Source organism: Gordionus sp. m RMFG-2023, chromosome 1 (genome assembly GCF_954871325.1).
Source record: "Gordionus sp. m RMFG-2023 chromosome 1, tfGorSpeb1-WG-v2, whole genome shotgun sequence".
Classification (NCBI taxonomy): domain Eukaryota; kingdom Metazoa; phylum Nematomorpha; class Gordioida; order Chordodea; family Parachordodidae; genus Gordionus; species Gordionus sp. m RMFG-2023.
In genome coordinates, this window is record NC_088775.1 from 57,414,906 (window position 1) to 57,441,920 (window position 27,015).

A 27,015-nucleotide genomic window follows, 5' to 3' on the forward strand; every position below is an offset into this window, starting at 1 on the left:
GTGAGGTTCGTCACCAACAAGCAGTGGTGATAAATAGCCCAGTTTTTTCAGGTTTTAGGATAACTCTGCAAACTAAATTTTTAAGCGAAAACTATCATTTTAGCCAATATCTAGGTTTAAACTTAAATGATGTCTCAATCTTGAAAACATATTCTTGCCTCAAGGCTTAGCAATTTTTTTCGACTGTTCGGATTTACATATAGCCGATTTAACAATAATGTAAGAAATAGTCTAATTTTAACAAAATCTTTTAAATGTTTTAATAGGAATTTAAAATTTTCAAATGGGTAGGTTGTATGTTGTTAGGATAATGGGTAGGTTGTTAGTTGTTGGGATAAATCAATACTTTGCAAAAGAAATAATAAATTGGGATACCTTTTTATTAGGTCTCTTCGGTGTCCTTTTGTTAATTAATCATTTTTTTATTGATTGACAGATAAAGGAACATAATGACAATAATGTCTACATAATAGAAAATTCATTGGAAGTAAACCCCCCCCCAAATCAATCTACCCCCACCCTACTAAATAATTTGATGCCCATCGGTTCCGATATTTACACACCCATTTTACTCCAACAGCCTTATGATGAATTGTATAATGAGCCACCATTTTTAACCTCAAAATCACTCAACAGGCTAGTTAATTATTTAGATCAGGAATTAATCATTTGTGATAATTAACTAGTTACCGTATTCAAAATATTAGCCACGAGCGTGTATAACATCAAACTGCACCAATGTTATTTGTGAATGAATGACAAATAAAAATTTATTAATAAATTTAAATTTATCAGTTATTTTTATATTTAGTCTACAAATATTGTTTATTTTTATTTTATCCTACCTCACTTTAAAAAAACTGGAGGCAAATTGCTCCTACCTCCTCTCTCATGTAGACGCTGTAGTATGTTAATATTTATAGATGTCGCTCAATTCAGAAATTCCACTTTTATTTAAAAATATACAATCAAAAAAATATAAAAAATAGACCAATTTATAATATCTCTAGAAAGCATCCAGCATTAAAATGAGGATAAAATGACTTAAAATTTTTTTTTTATATTAGAAATTCTTTCCGATATATACTTTATTAAAAAAATAAATTGGCCTAAGAACCTAGATGCGCGATTTGGAGAAAAGCAGATATAAAAATTCAAATTAAATGAATAATAATGAGCCTCAACAATATATCGATGAAGATATTCCTAATAATAAAAAATTCCTTAACTGTGTGGATACTTTATTCTAATTTGATCATGGCAGATAACGAACGAGTTTAAGTAATTTGTCAAAATTAATGTTCATAAACATTGATAGACCTTCGATATCTGAATGAATTATAGATCCATATACCAAAATATGTAGAAGGAAACATCAAGGAATAAAATCTTGTTAAAGAAAATACAGTCCATAGAAAATGAAGCATATTTATATATTAATTTGTATAGATATCGGTGGTATTTAATTTATTACACTTTTTAAAATATAATATAAATAAAGATGGGATGACCCTAATCTCCTGGAATTAAGGTGTATCTTTGTTCAGGTCTTTTTGCCAAATCTTTTTCTGCCAACTCCATTATGAGATCAGAAAACTAAATCGTGTATGATTAATTGATGTATTTAGATTGATTTGTAAAAGTATATAAACTGAAGTATAAAATATATTAAGATAGTTAAAAATATAATAAATTTATGTCATTGGCGCAGTTTCAAATGGAGAAATTTAATATAAAGATGCGAGATGGAAGTTATTTATCAAAGATGAAATTCATTTATAAAATTGCCAAAATAGAAGACAAAAAATAGTTTTAATTAGCAAATATTGGACTAGAGGTTTATTTAAAATTATTTACTTTATGTTAGATTTACTTTATGTTTGCCAAAGACATTAGATAAAATATCCTATGATGACATAATTAAACTTTTAAAAAATTATTACTAAAAGAAAATGAATATTATGCTAGAGAGATATTATTTTTTTAAAACGGAACAAGAAAAAGAAGAAACGATTACAGAATATATAAATAAATTAAAGATAAAAGCAAATACGTGTGATTTTAAAGAGATGTATGATACAGTATTGCGGGATAAATAAGTGTCGGGAATTACTAATGAAACTTGACATGGGAAAGGGCTGTACAAATCGCTATCGCAATGGAGACAACGGAAATGTTCGTATGAAAAATTATCTGCAGGAAAGGAGATAAATAATTGCAAAAACAGTGACATGGGAGAGTCAGACAAACAAAAAAGTACCAAAAATTATTTGTCATTGTTATGGATTAGAAAATCATATAAAACCAAAATGCCCAAATTTAAATACAATTTGTCATAACTATGTATAAGCACATTTACAGAAAGTATCCAGAAGGAATCGTGCTAAGAAAGAATATATTCGAACTATAGATGTCCCAGAAAAGGAACGTGAAAAATTTGAGGTGAAATTATTGATAGATAAAATATATATAAATTTTTTATTGACACAGATTAGGCAGTCTCCATTTTGAATATAGAAGACGTTTAGCGTTTAAAAATACCAGTAACAAAAATGGATATTATTTTAAAATCTTATAATAATGTAATGTTGATATTCTAGGTATATGTATATTACCCATTAATTATAAAAATAAAATTATATATCATGAATTTATAATTGTAAACAATGGTATTAATTTGATAGGTAGAAATTTAATTAACAAATAATGTATGAATTGAATGGGGTTTGGGGGGATAATATTGAAAATAAATTTCTTCATTATTTACTAAGAAATTAGTTTACTGAAAGAGTTTAACGCGAGTTTATAGGTAAAACCCAACCCCAACTTTAAATATCTTAAAAGCAGACTGATACCATTTGCGTGGAAGACAAAACTAGAAACGAAACTACAACTGGAATCCATGACAATTTGCCCAGCCCAATCAGTAAATCTTTTTGCCCGGTCCGCGGACTAATAAAATCAGTATCATTTTATTTTTCAAAATTAGCAATGTCTTATTCAATCCTGTTGATATAGCCGAGGAAAAAATTTTCTAAATTAACAAAATATGTTTTTTATACCAATCGTTATCTCTTCCCTTGGACAAATGTCAAGCAAAACTTTTTTTTAAAAATATAGGTGGCAAAATAAGAGCCCTTACATCAGAACCAAATCTTTATTTTACAATGTAAAAAATTGTGAGCAAAAAATATAAATTTTACGCGAATAGTATAAATAACGTTTAATAAAAAATTTTATAGATTCTAATAATGAATAGTTTTTATTTATAATATTAATTAAATTAATAATTTAAATTTTGGATTCACAAATTTTCCGTCGTTATTAAGAAATTTATAAAATTGATTGCAGGGCATATTATAATTTTGTTTAACCATAAGTTGGCCTCTAATGTTATCAGAGGAACCTATTTCCTTCTTTGAAGTCCTCATCAGGTTAAAAATCTCTGATGAGGCATCCGAATGAGGTAGGGAAAATACATGTTCGCATATTATTAAGTATAGCCATTTATAGTTATTATGATTAAATAGAACCCATTTGTCTTCTGCTTTAAGACCATTTATTTTTAATATTTCGGAGAATCATAAAACATAGAGAGTAAAACAATCTCCTCAAACAAAAAATATTTTATTATTATATAAATATATGTAACAGAGATCTACCTGGCTCGTTAAGATTTTATACATAGGTTGGCCCGTTATTAAAAAATGTTTGTGGGGTTCTTTCGCGCCCATAATTTTTTTTACTAATTTACTAGCCCCTTAAAATTGTATGATCCGGGCTAGCCCATTATAATTTTACGAAATGTCCGGCCCGGACTATAATTTTTAATAAAAGGAGGAATACATTTTTTTATTAAAAGAATATTAATCAAATTCAAAATCAGTGATTTGCGAGGCCAGGACCTATTTTTTATGTATGTCTGGACCGTTAATTTTTTATGTAGGAATTGCATAAAAATATAGAAACAACCAATTACTTGTATCGTCGTAAAAAAAAGTGTTAACACTGCCAATAGGTCGGGTGTTGTCCAGGCCATCATCGTTATAACCAGATATAATTTTGGGGGCGCTATAATGGCTATCGTAATGAGACACCCTTCTCATCAAATTTTGACTTAAACTGCCTAATAAAGAATGATTTTCGGGATTATTATTGTTATTTTGATTGTTTATGTGATCTAAAGTGGTCTCCAGAGTATTGTTAGCAATCCCGCCGGTTTGATTTCTAGTAGTCTTAGCGTGATTGAATATATCAGGCATGTGGGGATAAGTTAAATTATCCCGATCAGCGCATTTGTGTTTAAGTGAAGCATAAATCATGGCGAAAAGAAGAAGCAAGCTCAGGGCGCCTATAAAGCTAATGGCGTAACGTTTTTCGCTCTGAGCCGAGGAAGGAGGCCTTTTGGATGATGATGTATTATCTTGTTTGTGTTAAAAGTTACATTATAATATAATTTTGGATATGTTTTTTTTTTCATTTCTCTCGAAGGAATATAATCTTTATAAGAATATATTTCTAAAAAATAAGATATTATTTTTAATTAGGCCTATTCAAAAACATCGTATTCATATGAATAATAAAAAATTTTATAATATACTATAAAATAATTCAAAAGAAAATATGATAGACTTTTTTTTATTGCGCATCAAATTTTAAATAGATAGTTATTACAATAATAATCTGATGATAAAAAGCATGCGATCAAATTATTAACGAAATTAAAATGCTTATTAATTTAATATATAACAAAATTTTGAGGCAGAGTTTCTTATGTTTAGACTTGAGAGCAATTAGGTTTTAACTAAGAAAACCTTTTCACAAGCAGTTTATGTATAACTTGTTAATCGTATCAGCAGTCAGATTGATAGGCCAATGGAAAAAACAAATGATTAAATTTTATTAAAAGCCATAATAATCATTAATCAGAATAAAACAAATTATTTGAATAAATTTTGAATATTCAAATCATTTGTATTTGTTACTAAATAGGATTATTGGTAATGTGAGTAATCCATCTAAATATAAACAACGGACTTCGCAAGGAATAAAAAAAGCCCACTACGAAAGTATTATTTACCTTAATCAGCGTCTACATGAGCGGGGGAGGGAGTTATCAACAGTTTGCATCTAATTTTTAAAGGGGTAGGGTGTAGGCGCCTTTAAGGGTGGTAGGATAAATTTATTGGGGGGTTACCTATTAAATTTTTAGATGAAATAGGGCAAAATATATTGCTGTAAAAATTAAACTTTTATTATAGACCTATTATAATACAATGATAATGCTAATCATCGACTTGTATACAATCAGAGACATTATTTCTAAATAAAACTTTCTGCTATCAAGGGTTAGACATTATCAGCAAACTCATATTCATGCCAAACAATATACTATAATAATGCATTCATTGTAAATGAGGGGGTTTTAATTGAATTCTTGTTCTAAAAAATAACTTTTTTATATTCACAATATTTTAATAGTTAGTAGTAGAGCAACATAAAAATTTATGAAGGGAGTACAATTATAATTAAAAAGGTGTAATTTATAATGTGGAAATATAGCTGCCGAAGATGGTGAAAATTTTTTAGGGAGGTAGGCATAGGTTTTTGAAGGGGGTTTGCATCCAGTGAAAATTTTGTCATGTAGAGGCTGGTCTCGATACCTCTATAATGTTTAAATAAAAATTGTCATGTTCTCTTCTAGTCTAAGCAAAGGAGTAAAAAAATTATACATGAACAATAACATTTCAAATTATAACTGAATGCAAATTTGAGATGTGTCCAGAGTTTCGTAGTAATGCAGAGATTTGAGCAGTACCGCGAATACTTGTATTTAAGATACAAGATTCATATATATCTTGTACTCAGTATCTTTTTGACATTTTTAATATGATACTAGTATCTGTATCTAAGATCCTTTATTCTGAAAAGAATCTTGTATCATTTTCATTTTCCTGACAAAAGATACAGATTCTTTCTAATATTAATGTTTGAAAAATTTACATATTATAAAATACCTTATTTTCTTTGTGGAATCTTGTATTAATTTTCTTATGATCTATCGCCATATTTTAAAAATATTGACAACTAAAATTGGCCTGAATATTGACAACTGATATTAAAATAGCTAGATAAAAAAAACAATACCAAAACGAAATAAGTAAAGAATATGTTTTATATATAAATGTAGCTCGATAGAATATCATTTCCAATTTTATGTGTTAAAAGATACTTTTTAAATGGATCTAAATACAGATACAGGTCTAAAAATTTATCTAGATATAGATACAGCTTCTAAAAAGTTATCTTGATACAGATACAATTTAAAATGTATCTAGGTACAGATACATTTTTTATTATAGATAAGGTTTGAATAAACCTAAAGGATTCTATTGTGAAAATTCATGAAATGGTCTAAAAAATTTATTGACTCGATATCACATTTATCAAAATATAATTAAAATAATGATTTTTAGATATATATAAATAATATATCAGTAACAAAATATTTTCAAAATTTCTCGTTTATCTCAGGATATTGTTTAAAAATACTAAAATCTCGGCATTCATTTTTGAAAACACTATTTAAAATTTGTTGATTATCAGAATTTAAATCATTAACAATCATATCTCCTGCTGTGGGATACTAATAAAAAAATCGGAACAGGTTAATTTGCACTCATTTGAAGACTTTGATATCCTCTACTAATCTTTGTATTAATTGTTATTTTTATTAAATTTTCATCCATTTGTAACCATGTCCAATCTAGTTTAAAAAAAAGATGAAGCATAGTTGCCAAAATATTTTCATCTTCAAAAATTGTCCCAATAAACCTAGAATTATTAAATATTGATTAATTTATTATTAATTTACCTATCTTCAATCCCTTTAAGTAAGGTATTTAAATCTAAAAAAAAATTTGGGGGGGGGGGGGGAATAGGCCTAGAATTGGGCCCATCGGTTACACTTGAAAAGTGGATCAGTACTTCATTAGGGCGAATATAAAATGTATTATCGTTACCATGTGTGGGTCGTTTTTCTGCCCTTTCCTTTGAACTTCCCTTCCTATCTCTTATAAAGAGTGAAAAGTCACCCTTGTTTCCGCAATTTGCCTCATCACTTGCGTCGGGGCAGTCAGCTATGTTATCGCATCGAGCCCGTACTTTGACGCATAAATTTGCTTCACCAACACGATTTCCACGCATCAAGCATTTAAATAGGTCACTCTTCAAGCCACCATACAAGGAACAATCAAAGGCAGATGTGAAAGCAAAGGAGTATGATTTTCCATTGCGTATGTTAATACAGTTGACTTCATCCGACGCGTCACGGCAATCAGGGGTGCCATCGCAAATCCAGGATCGAGGAACGCAATCAACACGTCCCGCGAGGCAACGCCACTCATCTAGCGGGCATGACGCAGGTTCTGGTTCGCAAACACGCCGAGGCATATTGCTTGCAGCCGTATCATTAGTGAGTCGAAAAACCTGTTTTTTATATGTTATACTTTAAGCGTTAATTTTTTTACAAATATCAAACCGCTGTAAATTTGTGTTGTTAAATGGGAAAAGCGAGTCGGATCCTAGAATCTTAGGTCCAAAAACCATTCCTGACATTAATGCAAGTTCATTTTAATTAAATAAGCTCGATAGCTAAAATTTGAGCTTTATATTGTTTTAAGAAATTATTTATAATTTGAAATAAATCATTTTAAATATTGAGAGCGAACTTTGCGAAGCGGGCAGCTGCAATGAGCGGAAGAAATGAGAGTTGAATGACTAAAATCATGCGTAGCGGTGCATAAGTCCGAACAATTTCCATTGTAATTTACGTAAGAACATGGATGTTTGAGAATTACCGATTTCAGCTGGGCTAGCTATTCATTATTACCAATTTTAATATTGCAAAAATCAATAATTTAATTTGTGAGAAAAAAATTATATTTTTGGATGAGTCAACTATAGAGCTTGGTCAAAATGTCACTTTGTTTTTAAAAAGGTATGGCAGCCTATGCTGTAGTATTTAATCTCAATTTTGATTGGAATCGAGCTAATAATATATTTTAATCTCTTTTTAAATCGGAATGAATCCAGATCAATGTATCAAAATATCGAAAAAGAATCATCGGGGGAGAAAAGAATTTTTTTTAAAAACAATACTGCCCAAATAAAAAGAAGAAATGAAAGATTTATGAAATTTTGTTAAATTCATATCCAATAGGGGGATTGGCCAGAATAAAAGATTTTATTGAAAAAAACATAGCAATTTGTCAAGCACTTGCCTTTCAGGCATTTTATTTAGTTAAATTAATGCTCCCTAAATACAATTTGGCTTCCCAATTCCTAAATTACGAAATTAAATCTACGGAGAACATCTTAATTTCATTTTGGTAAACACCTAATTACCCAACTAAATCAGGAGAACAAGGTATACGCTCCCCAATGCTCTTGACAATTGTATCATTCATATAGTCCTCCTTAACTAACTGGGAACCCATCTTCAAATAAAGCAGACCCACCGAAATCCAGTGGGTAATAGTACAGTGGCTTAGATTATCCAAAAAGGATTGGGATGCAGACAGTGTACCGCTCCGTCGACTCTCAAGCAATGACCTCGAGCAGCTCAAAGTTTCATCCTTTAGTATTTGATAAAATTGGCCATATATGTCTAGAAGCCTATTCTAGTAAATTAAACCTATTCCTTTTAACACACAACAAATTAGTATGCTAGCTACCAGACTAAGTGCAATTATATTCCTATAGTTAGCTTTTTTAAAACATATACCCAGTTTTAATGATTACAAGAAATAAAGTTAGGAAAACTGTTCTTAATAACTAAATGAATTTTTACAAATAATTTAATAAACGAAGATATTTTATAATAATTTATATAAATTATTACTGCAATAGGGCTCCCATCTAAAGCCAAGATTCGCGTAGAATCATGAAGGGCGGTAACCCCGAACAAAGACTCACTAAACATTTTGACGCGTGCGTTATCTTGAGTTCTCCGCTCTATGCGAGGCGGATTTTGTTCGAGACAAAATAATTGACCGTTTAAAGTTGTGGCGATTCCACGCGGAGCAGAGTCCCCTACGAGAACTTGACGGTTTCCACCAAATGAATCACTTGACTCAAGGCGGAGACGTCTCGGGTCGGACCAATAAAGTTTATCTGTGATTGAGTCATAATGCAATGCCTCAAATTGGGCCGAGCGTCCAGCAATAACAATAGTTGTGCGTCGAGTGCCATCGGAAACTGCCCTCTCGATAGTCATGGGGTGATGAGAGTGAGAATGATAATTCGGGGAATTTATCCAGAATATATGGCTTTTTTGCAATTTAATAAAATTAAATTGACAAGTAAAAACATTGAATTAATATAATTAGATTAGTTAGAACTTGGTAAATGATGAGTTGAGATGAGATTAATAATTGAAGAGGGGGCTTACAGAGTATATGGCTTGAGAAAAGAAAATCTTTTAGAAATTTTATGGGTAGAAAAATAAATATAGTGACTATTATGAACATTGACCTGTAGAAAGATATTTAGATTTAAATGTAAGTTCATTGTTTATACTATTTATCTTATTATTGATATATACTACAGCGATGTTTTTTTATATGTGGATATTTTTATGAATATAGATATACTACAGCGATGGTGTTTTAATATGTGGATATTTTTATGAGTAAATGTTGAGACGGTTTTTACATTGAATAAGTGGTGTTAAAGTAAAGGACAATATCTGGGTTAACAATATTATATACTAACTATTAAACGTTCACTGATAAAAGGAATAAATAAATAAAAAAAATTGTTTTCGTAAAATATATAATATATTAAATATAAGAAATAGAAGGAAGATTGGAAAAGATCTAAGGAGAAAACGGAGAATGGAAAAAAGGAGTTTACAAATTAAAATGAAATTTTTTAGAATATAAACGAAAATGATTTGTAAATTACAATAAAAAAATTTAGAAATGTAAATTAAAAAAGGATGAAAAATTATAGGGAGAAAGGAAAAGATTTAATGTTGTCAAAAGAAGGTGTGAATTATAAAAAATTTGCAAATGCTGTTAAAAGAAATAATGTATCATTTATAGATTTAAATTGAATTGTAGAAGATATTAGAGAACTGCACGGGCTGTCCGAGCCCGACCCGACCCGAAAATAAAAAATAATATTAATATCCTAAATAGTCAGTATAATTTATAATATTAATTATAAAATCATATTATTTAATATTTATCACATTTTAGGATTAAAATGTCAATCATATTTACATGTCATGTCATGTCATTATTAATTATTATTTTATAAACCTAACAACCGGATACCAAACTATTTTATCACTAAATTGTGTGTTTCCCGTGAATTACAAGATAAGACATATTTTATGTACTAAAGATAAGTTTTATTCATTATTTATTATTTATCTAGCCTATACATTGTCTTTTTTAACATTTGTTTTAAAAAATTTCCATATAAAATTTAAGATTGGGATTTGATTCAGGGGAACTTATTTCTATAATTTAAATTTCACTACCATAAATGTTAATCATCCTAGAAATTAAAAAATATTATATAAAATTGGTAATGATATTCTAAGTTACATTTATATATAAAATATAATCTTACTTATTTCGTTTTGGTATTATTATTTTTTTATCTATCTACCTTAATATGAGTTGTAAATTTTCCAGCTAATTTTGGTTGTCAATATTTTAAAATATGGTAGAAAAAAATTAGGAAATTAATACAAGATTCTCAAAGAAAATAAGATGTATACTGTGATATGTAAAATTTAAAACATGAATATTAAAAAGAATCTGTATCTGTATCTTTTGTCCAGAAAATGAAAAATATACAAGATTCTTTTCAGAATTAAGGATCTTAGATACAAATATTAGTATCTTATTAAAAATGTCAAAATATACTGAGTACAAGATATAAAGGGATCTTGTATATTGTATCTTAGATACAAGTATTCGCAGTACTGTCCATCTGTTTATTTCAATCTAATTGATTAAAGTCATTTTAAATATTTTTTTTTAGATTTTAGACACAGCCATATTAAAAAAATTATCTCAATGGATGCAAAATTAAAAAGAATTGGTAAAAAGATTAAGACAAAAGAGTATGAAGTAAGGGGGAATCTTAATGGGAAATCCGATGTATGAAAAAAATTTTCATTTATGTATGAAGAAAATAAAGAAATGCTTAATTATGTCATTTGTATTATATGCAAATTTATTTATGTATATTATTCAATAACAACAGGTTAGATATTTATACATAAAATATGATCTTATTAAATTATTTTAGGCACAAATCAACTTAAAAGACATAAATATGTATATACAAATACAAGTACAACAGCAAAGCCACAATTAACAATTGATAGTCTTTTTGGTACTGATCCGAAAAAACTCAAAAGTTGTACAAAATTGAAAAAAGAGTGCACAAAGGTGCTTACTATGTTTTGTGGACATGATTTGAGATCATTTGATACAATTCATAGGGAAGGCTTTGTTGATTGTTGCCAAAATTGGTTCAATATTTGGAAATATTGATGTTAAAAGCATCATTCCAAATCCTACGACAATTTCTAGAAATTTAGTAGATACTGCTGATGGTATCCGCAATAAATTATTTCCTATATTAAACTCATATATGAAAAAGGGTCGATGTGCTGGTAACAAATTTATGAAAATATGGTTAAATTATTAATAATTTTTTATAGCCACCACAGACCTTTGGGCTGATGATTATAAAAAAATATCATATGTAACTCTAACAATTCATTTTATAAATGATTCCTGGAAACTAAATAAAATTGTATTGTTTACATGCAAATTTGAAGAGGAAAAAAAGACAGGGAAAATATCAAAAAGGAAATTATTAGAAATTTCACCTTGTTAGGTATTGATTTCATTAAAAATATTTATAAAAATCCATGTATTCTTTGTATCAGGATACAACAGGGCCTATTTATCGGAAATTCCAATTATTACCGACCAAGAGCTAATATGATTAAAGCTTTTGAAAATCATAAGCGTTTAAATTGTACTTCTCATCTATTATATACAGTATTGAGAAATACTTTTGATAACAAAAATATTGAATCTTATTCGGAGATAAATCAATGTTTTAATGACTGCAAGAGTGGGTATGTTAAATTAACTTTTTATTAAAATATATCATTACATTTTAGATTAGTTAATCGCCTCGATAAAACTCTCCACATGTGTGTTGAGACTAGGTGGAATAGTAGGTTGAATATGATTGAATCGATCTTTAATCAATTTAATGACATATTGGAAATCCTCAATTCCAGAGGAGAGTCGATTAGACTTGAAAATATTGATTTTGAAATGATGAGGGATCTGATCAAGTTTCTGACGCCTTTTAAAATTGCGAGTGATGAACTTGAGAGTGATTTAAAACCTACTATTCAACAAAGTTATTTTATGTTATCATAAAATATTGAGTTTTTTAGCTAATCCTAGCTTAAACGATCAGCTAAACCAGCTTTCATTAAGATGCCGGGAAATATTGGTGGATAAATTTAAAATAGATTTATTCCACCAAATTTCGACGTTTTTGTTCCCAAAATTTCGGGATATGAAAATGTTATCCCGGGAACATTATAAATATTTGTGTCAACATATCAACACGTTGATTAATGCAGAGAAAATCAACAGAGATGTGATTGAGCAAAAGTCTTTAAACAACTCACCATCTAACTCGTGCTCAACCGATAGAGTAGTAAATAAAGGTTTATTAAATTATAATAAAATTATTTATTAAAAAATAATAAAGTAAATATATATCTTAATATTATTAATGAATATTTTTTTCTTAAGAAACTACAGAGGTGGTAGATACGTTTTTGGACTTCTCTCTATGGGAGGCTGACAATGCGTATTCTGATGCTAGCGCCGAAGTTGACGAGCTAAAAAAATACCTAGATCCGAAATTATGTATTGATGACGATAATATTTTAAAATGGTGGAAAACAAACCATTATGAGTTTCCAAATTTAAGTATTTTAGCTCTTAAATTCCTGGCTATCCCTGCTTCGTCGGCTAGCAGTGAAAGGGCGTTTTCAGCTGACGGTAGGGCCTTTGAGGAGAGAAGGACTCGTTTAAAGCCAGATAAACTGGACGCCTCTTTATTTATATATCATAATTATTCACTTGATAATTTTGATAATGATATTGATGAGGTCAATATAATATAATATGTTCATTATATTTTTTATATATTTATTAACTTTTATATCATATCTATATTCGCATAAATGATGCTTATTATATTATATAATCGTTATAATTTTTAAATTCGCTTGTATATTAATCGTTTTATAATATTTTTTACAAATTTAATAAAATGCAACTTAATATATATCATGAATAGATTATGGCCGTCAAATAAACTTTTATTTAAGGTGGCTGAACTGAATAAATACACATAAATTTTTTTTTGGTTATTATAATATTAAAACTTATTGCAAAATTTTATTCGGGTCGGGCTCGGGTCGGGTTGGACTAAAAAATGTGTGCTCGGGCTCGGGTCGGGCTCGGACAAAAAAATTTTTAAATTCGGGCTCGGGTTGCGAAAAATTACTTTGCAGTTCTCTAGAAAATATAAAAAGGAATAAAATTTTGTTTAATGTATAGATAAATTGAATGTAAAAAAAAATTGGTGTAATCCTAAAAGTATATTTTTTAAAAAATATTTATTGTAAAGAATAAGCAAAAAATGAGATTTTTGCCGACTCACTTCGATTATTTAAAATTTAGTAAGCAAAGAAAGGTTAATATGACTAAGAATTAACAAAATTTTAGCCTCCCAACATTTATATCTTTGGAAATATAAGGGGTCAAAGTGGCAAAAATGAAGTATTTTACAACTATCTGCCTTCATTCATTTAATCATATCTCAATAACTATATAATTGTAAATAACAGATTTAGTATTAAAATGAAAAGATCTTTTTACTTTTTTTTAATTCCGGCCATTTTATTTAATATATAAAAATTAAGAACTATTTTTTGGAAATAATACTACCTTCAATTTTTATAAAAAACATTACTAGACTCCTCTTTTATATTTATAAAGAAATTCGGTCTGGTGCCAACTTTATTCTCAACATCGATAATAATTGTAATGGTTGGAGCCACGATTATTGGCTGTTCTACCATCGGGGGGGGGGGGGGGTCGACGGAGTTCGATGGTCCGGGATTGTCTGAGAGTGACTGGAATCCCGGACTTCACGGGCACTTTGGTCATCGTACAAACAAGATTTTATTAAAAAAATCGTGAATTTATTGAATCTAGACTTTTAGCCGTAACAATTAGGTATAAAATTTGATGATAATAAAACAAAATCATAATTATTTAATGATCCCCTAAAAATTTTGTTTACAAAAAAAAATCCATCGACATATTTCTATAAGGATTTTATCATATTGGTCATCCTTAAAACTGGCTAGGACCAGTTTCAAGTGAATAAAACATAAAAACAAGCTCTGTTTATAATTTACAATGATGTAAAACAAAGGTAAGAATAATAGTTTTAAGTAAAAAAATATAATAACGATTTTTTTGCTTTGTTATAATTTACAAGTAAAGATTTATAAGGGACAAACAATGTGGGGAGGCTTTGAAAGAGGTAGTATTATAAGAGATTTTTATAGGAGAACATAACTAAAATGATAAGTGTATAAAAAAATTTATAAAATTTCATATTGATCATTTTTTGTTTTTCATAACGTATTTATTATAATTTAAAAAATTATTCATGTTGTAAGTGAAAATATCAATCATTTGCCAAAATTAAAAGAAATGGTACATCTTATAAAAAATATTTGACAAAATAAATTGATTAGTCATCACAATTACTAATATTTAATTTTTACAAAAAGATTTTCCAGCCAGGCCTGCGATATTCTTAGCCACCACCCGAAATAATTTAAATAAATTGCCCGGTCGGTAGATATTTTTTGAGATAATATTTTTTTTCATTATTCAAGGTTTAAAAAAAATTAAATATTCAGAACCAAAATTTTTTTAAAAAAGGTGACCCCCCCCCCCCCGATTCTTTAAAGCCCTGGGTGCGCAGATTTCTACGAAAGAGATTAACTTGTGTATATATAAAATTAAAGTTTATGGAAAAAAAATTCAAAACCTTGATTGTGAATCTATAGTCAACGCCATTGGGAAAATATCTGGACCAGACAAAATGGCTCCTATCAATGAACCGTCATCAAGCCAAGACGCCATGATAGAATGGGTAACTAAGCAAGACCAAAAAAACTGGCGGGTAACCGAATTTATAACTATATCCCTAGGAGAATATATAGGAGTATCGACTGAGTTCATTTGGGTGGCGCTATGGCGGACCATTGATGACACGTTTACGAATCCTGATATTGGAAGTAGCATCTCGGTTTCCTTGGTATATTGCGAAAAATAGGTTTTAAAATTTAATAATTCCGATCTATTATATGTATTTGTGATGTGAAAGTGTATTTGGATAAAATTCCATTTAACAATACATTCATGATTCAACCTGTATAATCTATTAAAGGCATTTATTTATGTCATTTTTACCATTTAAAAAAAGTGATTTATTTTGCAAGTAGGTAAAATTATTTGTTCATTTGTTTAACTATAAATAAATTATTATGGCTATTACAGGGTTTTCCATTCAAAAAAAGGAAAAATACTAAAAAGGGACAATTGTAAATCAAAAAAGGAAAAGGTTCAAACTAAAAATGACAAGTTTCAAAGGCTTAGGAAAAAGTCATCCGATCAAAAAAGGAAAAGGTCCAATCAAAAAAGGAAAAGCGCCAATCAAAAAAAGGAAAAGCGCCAATCAAAAAAAGGAAAAATCCCAAAAGAAAAGAAAAAATCCTAAAAGAAAAGAAAAGTTTCAATCAAAAGAGGTATATTCCCATTGTTCTTAAATTTTTAGTTATTTTATTTTTCCTTCTTATTTTATTTCTAACTTTTGGCGATTTCTTTAAAGTCATTTTTAATCTATATTTTTTCCTACTTTTCTCATTTTTTTTCTCCTCATTTTTGATCATTCTTCCCCGAATTTACAAAAATTAAAAAAAATAATATTGTTGATAAAAACTTCCCGTTTCTGAGCAAAGATTGTAACTAGCTAATCGAGCATTTTTAATCAATAAATAAATATATTTACATATTTAAAATCCTCATTAAAGCGGATATACAATATTTTTTAATATTTTTTTTCATTTTATTAAATAAAATTAATTTTGTAAATTTTAAAAAAAAATATAAATTATTATGTATATTCGGAATCATTATAAATTTGCAGTTTAATGATGATGATTTATAATAAAATATAGAAATTCAATTATTTTCTTTAATTATTATTTGGGAATTTTTAGTTTAGTTTTTATTTTTAAGTTTTATATATTTAAGTTTTTAAAATATTTTTATCTGATAAGTTAAATATATATATAGAATTGATTTTTCAATTATTAAATTTTTAAAAAAATTGGAAGTTGAAATAGTTCTAAGTTCACATTTTTTAACCAAAAAACCTTTTATATTGAACCTCTTTCTCGCGTTTTGCTTGATATTATTTTGATTTTATTATTCTTTGTTATTTTTGCATACTAATTCATTAGATTCTTATTGGAAGTATTGTGTATTCATTTTTCCTTCAGTTAAAATTATCGCACTTTTATATTTCGCATTTGTTATTCAGCTTTATTTATCGCTGAATTGTATTATTATATATCCATTCGCGACTAATTGTATATAATAAAACTTGCCAATGATGTTATTGGTAAATTTGGAGTTATCATTTGTAATCAGTTGGATATTCATTTATATTATATTAATTATTCGTTGGCTATTTTCTCTTAATTCATTCGATTCTTATTGGATATTGGAAATATTCTGCATTCTTTTTTCTTATAGCTTGCTTCAATAATCGTGCTTTTACATTTCGCATTAGCCTTTCAGAATGTTTCAATTATCGCGATATTACATTATTTCTTATCCTTAGGCGTCACATCTCTGGATATTCTAATCACTAAAAAATATCACATGCCCATTCGAAATGTTTCAGATAATGAAGTTGGCCTCCTGATATTCATAATACTAAAAAAATTAAATGCCCAATCGAGAAGGTTTGTAGTATCCTTCCCACCTATACCCATTTCATTCATAGCGCTCAAAACTAAGCATGATTCGACTACTACTTTACAGCTATGTGCACCATTAATTACCGTTTAAGATATTCATACTGACTCCAATGCTATAGTCATTTTTTATTACCCACAAGATAACATCTTATCTCACATACCCAAAGGTGTAATAGCAAGAACTTATTCAAATAATCTAACATCTAAGCTTAATAATTTTCTAATCAGTCACCCAATGGACTGACTTTTTATCCTACTTTTTCCGCACCTTACAAGCACCTGACCTTTTTAGTAAAAAAAATGACATACTCAACAGGTAAAATATATATCCAAAATTCTCCTTCCTTTAGATAGATGGCCTATATCCTTCAAAAATGACAAAATTTAAACAAAAAGGAAAACCATAATGCTCCTAAAACGAGAATAAAATTTATATCTAACAAACTAGAAAACTTAAATATTAGATCTGCGATATGCCTTGCCACATCCAAAGATAATCTGGCTCCTTACAACAATGATTCATAATTGGGGTTACTTCAAAAACACCAATCGTGTAACATATACTGAGACTCCAATTTATTCTGAATCTAGTATATGTAGTACCACATTTACAACGGCAGAAAGTGATCCTATCTTTTAGGCGCGATTCTTTATCTGAAATCAACGGAATCTATACTATATTTCTTCAGGATTCCTGTTATCACTCAACAAACTAATATCCTTTCAAAAATAACCCAGCGCATTCACCGTATGCCTTTAGGAGGCATTCTCTCAGATATTTCTAAGATTATATATGGGGCCAAGCTTATAGCTCAAACCTAATAAAGATGTTAGACCTATAGCTATTGTGATTACCTGACCAACTACTAGTCAAATTAGTAATGAGTCAAATGCAATTTTTGATATCATAAAATATTCCAGTCAATTAAGAATTAACATTAAAGGTGGATGCGAAGCAGCCCTTCACATGGCCCGATATGAATCCCTCTAATGATGTCCAAAGAGAAGAGAAGAGCACAAATGCTTTTAATGCCTAAGACGCAGCGTTTCTGAAGTCGGCTCACTTTTATTATGCTGAATTTTCCCTGTTTCGTTAGAACGGTTACCCCAAACCAACATACCTGGTTTTGGTTATAAGCTACTTCCATCATTAGATCCTTAGAAGGTATCCAATAGAATGACCTACTTGGACCAATCCTCTTTTGTCTTGGAATGGATAAAATGATAGGAGACATCAATACCCAATGGAAGCTTAATTTACACTCTTGGTATATTGATATGGAATAATCGGCTGGCCCAACCAAGTCAACATGGCAATATGAATAATAAAATCCTAAGAAAACATGTCTAACAATAAATTCTCTTAGAGTGAATATTAAATAGCATTGTTCATAATAATTTCAGGTTTAACCGTACAGAACCTTACATATCTTGGGTCACCCTTAGGCAATGGAAACATCTTTTGCAGATATTACAAAGGATCTTAAACAAATACATGAGATCTTACTACATCTCCCGGCGTACCAGTCCTTTTCCTACTAAAGAATTATCTTGTAATTCCGAAGATTTCGTACATCCTACGATCCACACGTATTTTTCAATATCCTGTCATTCTTGCTACCTACGAACAAGACAAAATATTACTGAATAAATCGAATTTTAAATTTGGAGAATTAGCTATAGACCACCCTACCCACCAAAGCATGTAGAATAGGAATATGATCACATTCCTTCTCCGTCTGTGCTTTAATAACTTCGCATTTATAATGTGACGCAATCATAAGCAAATTAATGACTCGCCCAGATCTTTTACACTTTCAGGCCATCGATTATTGGAAGCATTCTTCCCTAGTCGATCCTACTTCAACTTAATTGCAGAGAGATTGGAACTTACTGGGTGACAACTCCGTTGCATTTCATAAATCGAGAAGTCAACTTGTGGAACATTCCCTTCTCTTTTCAACTTGATCGGGAAAAGTTTAGGAATTTCTTGAAACCATTCCTTCAAATAATCTTGATTTACTACTCGTAAACAATATTGGACTCAGACTTAAATGCAATTTGGTTATACCATACCCATGTTCACTTTGTCAGACTCCCGTTGACTAAAAAGATCGCCATTCCCTACATTGTAAACGATGTAGAGGTAGAATCCTAAGATATACAAAATGAAATGACACTATATCTCGTGCCTTGAAATCTACTGGATATCCATCAACCCTAACCGATTGGATTTTGTAATGCAGATGGTAAATATCCTTATGGTTTATCCAAGATTCCATGGAAATGTGGCCAGTTATTAACCTAGGATTTCTTCTGTGTAGACCCAATTGCGACCTCCAACTAAAATCACGATGCTATTATCGACGCAGAACGAAGTAAATCTACCAAATATTCTTCTATTTTACCTCCCAACCATTTATTCATATACCAATAATTGCTACAACGCTAACTTCTTTTGAGGCTCATGCCATAGCCTTTTTCAAGGATCTAGAGCATCGCATTACATGGATGACCGATAAAATATCTTTAGAAACTTCAAATTTGATGTGATACTAAATATATATAAATTTATATGTTGTATAAAATATTAAATCGTCCAAAAAATTAAATTCTCAATTCAACCCTCTTCTATTTTATAAAAAATTTATATGCTGGTAATCGGTTCACTTTTTGAAATATACCCATCTTTAAAGGCCAAAATTTGAAAATACATTTCATTTAATTTTAAAAAATGTCAAAAAAAATATATTATTTATTCGAGATTAGGCTAAACCCATAATTTAAATTTATATAGCTCTATAATAGCTCTTTAGTATGATAAATTTTATATAGTGAAAATTAGTTTAATATCAAAAACCGGAAATAGCCATAAGAAGAAAACTGATATTTTTTTTCTTTCAAATTTTTTTACAGATAAACATTATACTCCTTAGTATTTTTACAAAAACTTAGTCTGTAAACTAGGCCAGGAGTTATTGCACCTTAAAAATAAGTTGTATAGCTTAAATCCTATATTATATAAAATTTATAGTAATTTTTTTAAAAAGTGGCAAATATACATAAAAAATAATAAAATGAAAATTTTGCGTTTTTCTAAATATGGAAAATCGCATTACCAAATTTTACATTATTATAAATACAAACGCCTTATTTGGAAGCACTATAAGGAATAAATAATAATGATTTTGTAAAAAGTAAGTAACAACGGTGACAATAAAAAGTAATTCAACGTCCAATAATATCTTTACCCCACATAAAGTTCTGAAATTAAATACAACAGCAATAGTCGTCATTTTTATTAATAAATTTTATTAAATATTCACAAAAAAAATTTATTCCTTCCTAAAATTTTACATGCCTTTCGTTCATCGACAATTTTCATGTCCCCAGAAATATTATTAGACCTTAAAGTTAATTTAAAAAAATACTCTCGAATCTATTTTAAATATCAAATTCTCATCACTCTCCTGGATGCAAGCTGCCCTTCCACTAAAGCTAGGTAGTATAGGTATCCATTGCTCCATATCATTAAGAATTTCAGCCTTTTTATCTTTAGTTGTTAAATTTTGATATACACTTGGAGACTTGGACCTATCGATCCACATCATAAAAAAATGCTCCATGCCGCTCATATCCAAATTCTATAAGACAAAGAGATTGGAATTTACCAATGATACACCATTGCGTTGAATACTTACATTTTAAAGCAGTTCAAAGAAAATCTCCATTGCTCTTTCTTTACTTAAACCCAATCCCGAGTATACAGAATGACAATACGTCTCTTTTGAAGGATCAAATAACTCCAGCCTCAGCCATATGCCACCTTGGTTACGATTGGTTAGAAACTATACCAATTTCTAATTTAAGCTTGTTACTAACCAAAGAAGAAGTTAGAATAGTTATGGGTCTTCGTTTAGGCTGTGAAATAGTAACGCCGACATCATGTGTCCTATGTAAAACTCATATCGATAGTCTTGGACACCACCCACCAAACTGTCGCTTTTCAAAAGACAGATTACCCAGGCACTATACCATCAATTCGATCAATAGAATCTTGATATCCACAAATATTCCTCTACGCTGAAACCCTCTAGCCTCAGACCTGATAATCAAACCAGACCTTATGGAATGATGTTGGTCCCTTGGAACCAAGGTATACCTTTCGCTTGGGATTATACATCTGGCCTCAGACCTGATAATCAAACAAGACCTGATGGAATGTGTTAGTCCCTTGGAACCAAGGCATACCTTTCGCTTGGGATTATACATGCAGATCTTTTTCTGTAACTTCATCACGAAAGCTGAAAATACAAAAACAAATAAATATAGGCACCTTAATAATCTTTTATTCAGGTAGTTTTAGACACCTGTGGATCATTTAGACTCCAAGCCCTAAAATTCAAAACAATAGGGCAAAGGTTACGTTTAATCACAGGTTATCCAAAAGAACTTCTACCTACAACAAAGAAGATCAATCGAAATTTGTCGATCCAATTGTATATCTATACATGGGTCATTAAGCCACGCCGACCAAATTTAATATTATTTTATTTTTTAATTCCTCTTTTAATTATATACTTTTATATAGAATATAGATATAGTATGTTAATTATAATTTTAATATTATTTTAATAAATATAAATAGCTTTTATTGATTAATATCAAATATTTATTAAGAATATTCAATAGACTAATGATTAAAATACCATATCTCCTAAACATGTGCTCGGCCCAACTTGAGATTTTGCTAAATTAATTAATTAATCCTATAGCTGTTCAAAAATTTGAAAAAAAAAATGCCGATTTGATTTTATGATCATTTCCAGCGCTGTTTGAGTAGGAAGCTAAATTTTTTTTTTTCTTAGTTATAATATATGCAAACTCCTATAAAAGTTTTAGAAGATTCTGAGAGGGCCAGGTTGAAAATCGTGTTTTGCCATGGAATTGACCATATATATGATTATATTTTATTAATTTACATGTCGTTTGGTATTAAAGTTTAAATTTATTTAATTACATTATTACTAAACGATTAATTTATTCAACAATTGTAGTAAAATACTTTTATATGCAAAAAAAATGTTAATAAAAAAAAAATTGATTGCCAAAGAGAAATAAAAATTAAGTGAAATAATATAAAAATTAAAAATATAAGAAAAAGAATTGTTTGATAAAAATAAAGAATTGAAGAAAACAACATGAAAAATAAATAAATTATCTTTTAAAAAGAGAAAAAGGATTAAAATTAGAAGAAGAAAAAATTGAGCAAGATTAATAAAAATAAAGAGATTAAAAATGACTTGAAGAGATCGCAAAAAGAAAACAAAATAAAAAGGAAAAATTAAAGAATATACTTGACAAGAAATTTTTTTAAAAAAAATATGTAAAAAGATTACCTTTGATTGAAACTTTTCCTTTTTTGATTGGCACTTTTTCTTATTTGATTTGGACCTTTTCTTTTTTTTGTTTGACACTTTTCCTTTTTTTGTGTGACACTTTTCCTTTTTTTGTTTGACATTTTTTCTTATTTGATTGGACCTTTTCCTTTTTTTATCTAACTTTTTCTAAGATTCTGGGACTTATCCTTTTTTGATGGACAGACTTCGGTACTTTTCCTTTTTTAATTGGATATTTTCCTTTTATGATTGATACTTTTCCTTTTTTGATTGGGATTTTTCCGTTTATGAATGCTTTGTAATTACAGATAATGTGAGTAATCATACAATACATTATCAGTTAATTCATGAATTATAAAATAGGTATATTACAGATAATGCATATAATTTCGGCAAAATAAGATATTTAAATTTAAAAATGAACTCAGAAATGTATATTTCTATTTTCAACTTTAATCATTTATTTTCTGCGTTTTTTAAAATTTGAAAAATCTGATTGACAGAAATATATTACAGACTATTTAAAATAATGACTATTTTCAAACAACTCTAAAAAATATTAGATATTACATTCCATATAATGCACGAAGAGGCAGAATATCGGTAACATAATATTAACGAAAAAATAAACCCCCAAAAAGTTGTCCTTTTTCCTCCAAATGCTTCGAGCTTGAACCCACAAAACCTTGCTATCTCTCAAATCGTAAGCTATCGAATTTATGTTTTCCTCTTCGGTATTTAGTTTCTTGTGGAATTCATCATTGAGAATATTATTGGTGGGCAAAATCATATCTAGGGGTTCATTAGGTTCCAAAACTATCCTAGATATCCAGGATCGATGGGTAAGGAGCAGAAAAGTGTCGGGTGCTAAGCAGCAATTTAATGATAAATTAAAAAATGTTAATAAGTAAAATATGGTACTAAATAAATCATTCATTTTTTGGCATCCATTTATTTTCAAATTATTATTCCGAAATTAAATTAGGATTCTATTTATTTTTCATAATTTCCTTAAGTCATGTTGATTAATATCTTATTATGCCATTTTATAAAAAAATTTATATCTTTATAAAAATTTTAAACAAATGTTATTGATAATATTTTGAAACAAAAAATACCATTCCCTTTTTAGAGTAAGAAAAAAAATAAACATTGAATTTATATAAAATTCTTTTTGGATTTTATAATATCATTTTAAGCCTCGTGAGGTTAGGTAGGGTTATTTAAATAATAAATAGAATATTATTTCAGTTTTATTTTTTTTGTTTTCCTATTTAATCCCAACGTTAACGCATGAAAAAATTTATTTAGCCATTAATAGTCCTCCCAAAACGAATGTTAAATATTCGAATCTTTTTCAATTCGTTATAATTTGTATTTGAATAATTAAACTTCAATTTCGAATATTATTCGAACAGTAAAAAAAGGATTTATTATTCGAACAATAATATTTTTAATTTTCTATAAAGTTTTATAGATTAAAATTGTTATTGCGATATCTAAATTACATATTACTTAGCTTTTAACTATTTTTTTACATTGAATAATGTAAGTAGAATAGTAGTGTGAGTGACTTATTGTTTCTATAATATAAAGTTTGAATTATAAGTTGAATAACATTTTGGCACCAAAATCCAATCTTACAAACGGTCAAAGAATTTTTATATATACGTCAAAAAAATTAAATAGAAATTTTTAGATATAATTATGATACCTTTTTGGTAACATGAAATTGTATTTTATTTTATCAGTATTTTAATTTTATAGTGTTTTAAATATTATAATAGAAACTTTTAATAAATTATAAAGAATAAAAAATATTTTAATCATTAATATATGGCTTATTTGTTTTTAATGACATATAATAATGGCTGTAATTTTTTTATATTAAGTATAGTTTTGTTAAACGGCTATGCGAATCGACTTAGTTGTGACTCAAGTCTAGTTTATAAATTAGTTTGGTCACGCATGAGTGAACTCACAAATCAGGCTCCTGACACTACATGAGTTGATTCGAGCCGTGCTCAAATTATTAACTATTTTTATCTAAATGTTAATTAAATACACAATCAATAAGTTATTGGCAATTCAAGTTCAAGCAAAATTATGTATTTTTGATTTACTTCCTATAAATATATATATGTGCTATAATCTTGCCTGGCCGCATGCTCGAACCTCATTAGACCACCAGCCTGGATCGGCTAGTCGGATCAGTGGGTAATTAGATTAAAAAACGAGCGAAGTAAAACTTGTTTAAAATAAAATATTGGGCTGACCCTTTTTAAAGAACTTTATTAAAAATATATTGCCAGTCAGCTAAAGTGAAGTTAATTTTTCAACTAGAAATTCTATTCGCGATTAAGTCATCTCGGATCAACCGTTTAACAATACTTTCCTTTTCCCTAATTGAATACTAAGATTAAAAATCAAGTACCACAATAAGAAGTAGCAGGAGAAAAATTTAAATGTTATTTATATGTTCTTAATTAAGATGTTTTAGTTCATATATTTGCAAAATAGATTCTTTTAATTATACGTAAACAAGTCGAATTGTCTCGTGGGTCCAATTTATAATGGGTTGAACATGTGCATTTATAATCGAATGAATCCGAGTTTATAACAGACGGTGGTAACATTATGCATATATGGTGACAAGGCGTTTTGTGTTTCAAAATAGAACAGGGATTCTTTTTAGAAGCTAAAAAATTATTATTATCAAAGGGATATAAAAAAAAGTCATATTAAAAAAATGAAGCGTATTAAATGATTTGCGAAGAGTTGTCAACATTACTTTATAATGCATCAAACCCAATAAAAATTCTATAAAGTTGATATAAGTGAAGACTTTATATAAAAAAAAATTCTGTATAAAAACGATACATTTCAGATACATACTCTTTTTGTTGTAAGATTTTTATTGAATAAAAAATACATTTATATAAAATACGCATATTTTATTATTAAGGACATGGAATGAAATATCCTGGAAATGTTCAGGGAACGGAGCGAAATTGTGAAACAAGAATGGAACGGGAAAAATAATGTGAAACTTTAAATTTAATTTATTTTCATAATTATAAATAATATTTATAATGGTTCATTTTTCTATTTGATTCCAAATCTCACGAAACAATATGGCCAACATTCATTTAGTATTATAATATCAGATTTTAAGATTCTAATTTAAAATAATTTAAGTGGTTTGTCAAAAAATTAATATTATATAAAAAAAGTTCTAAATTTCAATGAATAATTTTACAAGATTAATAAATAAAATTCTATTTTGTAGGAACACTTATGTTAACTAAAAATAAACATATTTCTTGGTAGGAATGACGGAACAGAAAAATGTATATATTACGGGTTTTTTATATTTTAACAATAAAATATCAAGTTTTTATAAAGAAGATATTTAAACTTTCGAATAGGTTTTTACTGTTCTAGAAAGAATAGTATAATATTTTGAAAATTATTAAAATACCAAAATCCCAAATCAGTGCAAAAAATATTCTCAAGGTTTTGTAATCAAATTCAATTTTACTTATCAAGAAATGAATGTTTTTTTTTAAATTTCAGTAGCTTCGATTAACTTGAAAACCAAAATTCTTTAAATATTATTTGTATTAGCTCTTCTTTCTTTGCTTCCAAAAATATGGGGGCACTCGACTTATAAATTCATCATCTTACATCGCAATAAATCTTAATAAAGAAGAAATAATTTGTAAAATTTTATCAAAATAAGAAATTATTATTAATTTATATAAAATTTCATGTATTATGTAAAATTGGTGAAGGTCATGGTCCAGCTAGGTTCGGTCTGGAAAACCGATTTTTATTGAAGTAACCACTAAGCAAAAAATTAATAGAACCGGACAACAATATAACGAACTGGATCGTAGTCAGAAACGATTAATATTTTTGTTTTGAATATCTATAAATATATATTATAATACCCTTAAATTTTTTTATTTTGTATTTTAAATATAGATGAAAAATATTTATTAAACTTAGCGTATGAAGAAGGATAAAGCAGCGGGGCCTAAGAGAGTGGAGACAGAAATATTTCTGGCATCTGAATATTTGGGAATAGAGTGCTTCACCTGCGTACAACCTGGTTATTCCTGAAGTTACGACTCCAGATAGCGGAAAAGGGTGATAATGATATACAAAGTGGAAGGGCAATCCTCTAGATTGTGGATCATACAAAGCAATTAAACTTTTGCATGCATTAGAGAGTTTTAGAAACGAGAACAAGGGACCTGATATACAGCTCAGTTTTAGACTTAGGATGGGTACTACTGATGCTATTTTAGTAGTGCAAATGCAGGAAAGATATTAAGAGAAGGGGAATTAGCATTCATAAATCGTGAAAGGTCCTAAGGAAATCCGGCGTTAAAGAACAGCTAATAACTACATTGATGG

General features: G+C 28.5%; 1 protein-coding gene across 1 annotated transcript in view; it reads right to left on the minus strand.

Annotated features, from left to right (window-relative positions):
• Nucleotides 1-27,015, minus strand: part of LOC135927858 (low-density lipoprotein receptor-related protein 6-like) — a 173,178-nt gene that overhangs the window by 19,218 nt on the left and 126,945 nt on the right. Inside the window, exons 17-23 of the mRNA XM_065464086.1 lie at nt 25,130-25,291; nt 23,225-23,460; nt 15,196-15,461; nt 8,903-9,329; nt 7,731-7,877; nt 7,023-7,488; nt 3,980-4,423 (exon numbers count right to left, since the gene is read on the minus strand). Of these exons, the coding sequence (XP_065320158.1) occupies nt 3,980-4,423; nt 7,023-7,488; nt 7,731-7,877; nt 8,903-9,329; nt 15,196-15,461; nt 23,225-23,460; nt 25,130-25,291 (2,148 nt within the window). The remainder of the gene's footprint in view (nt 1-3,979; nt 4,424-7,022; nt 7,489-7,730; nt 7,878-8,902; nt 9,330-15,195; nt 15,462-23,224; nt 23,461-25,129; nt 25,292-27,015) is intronic.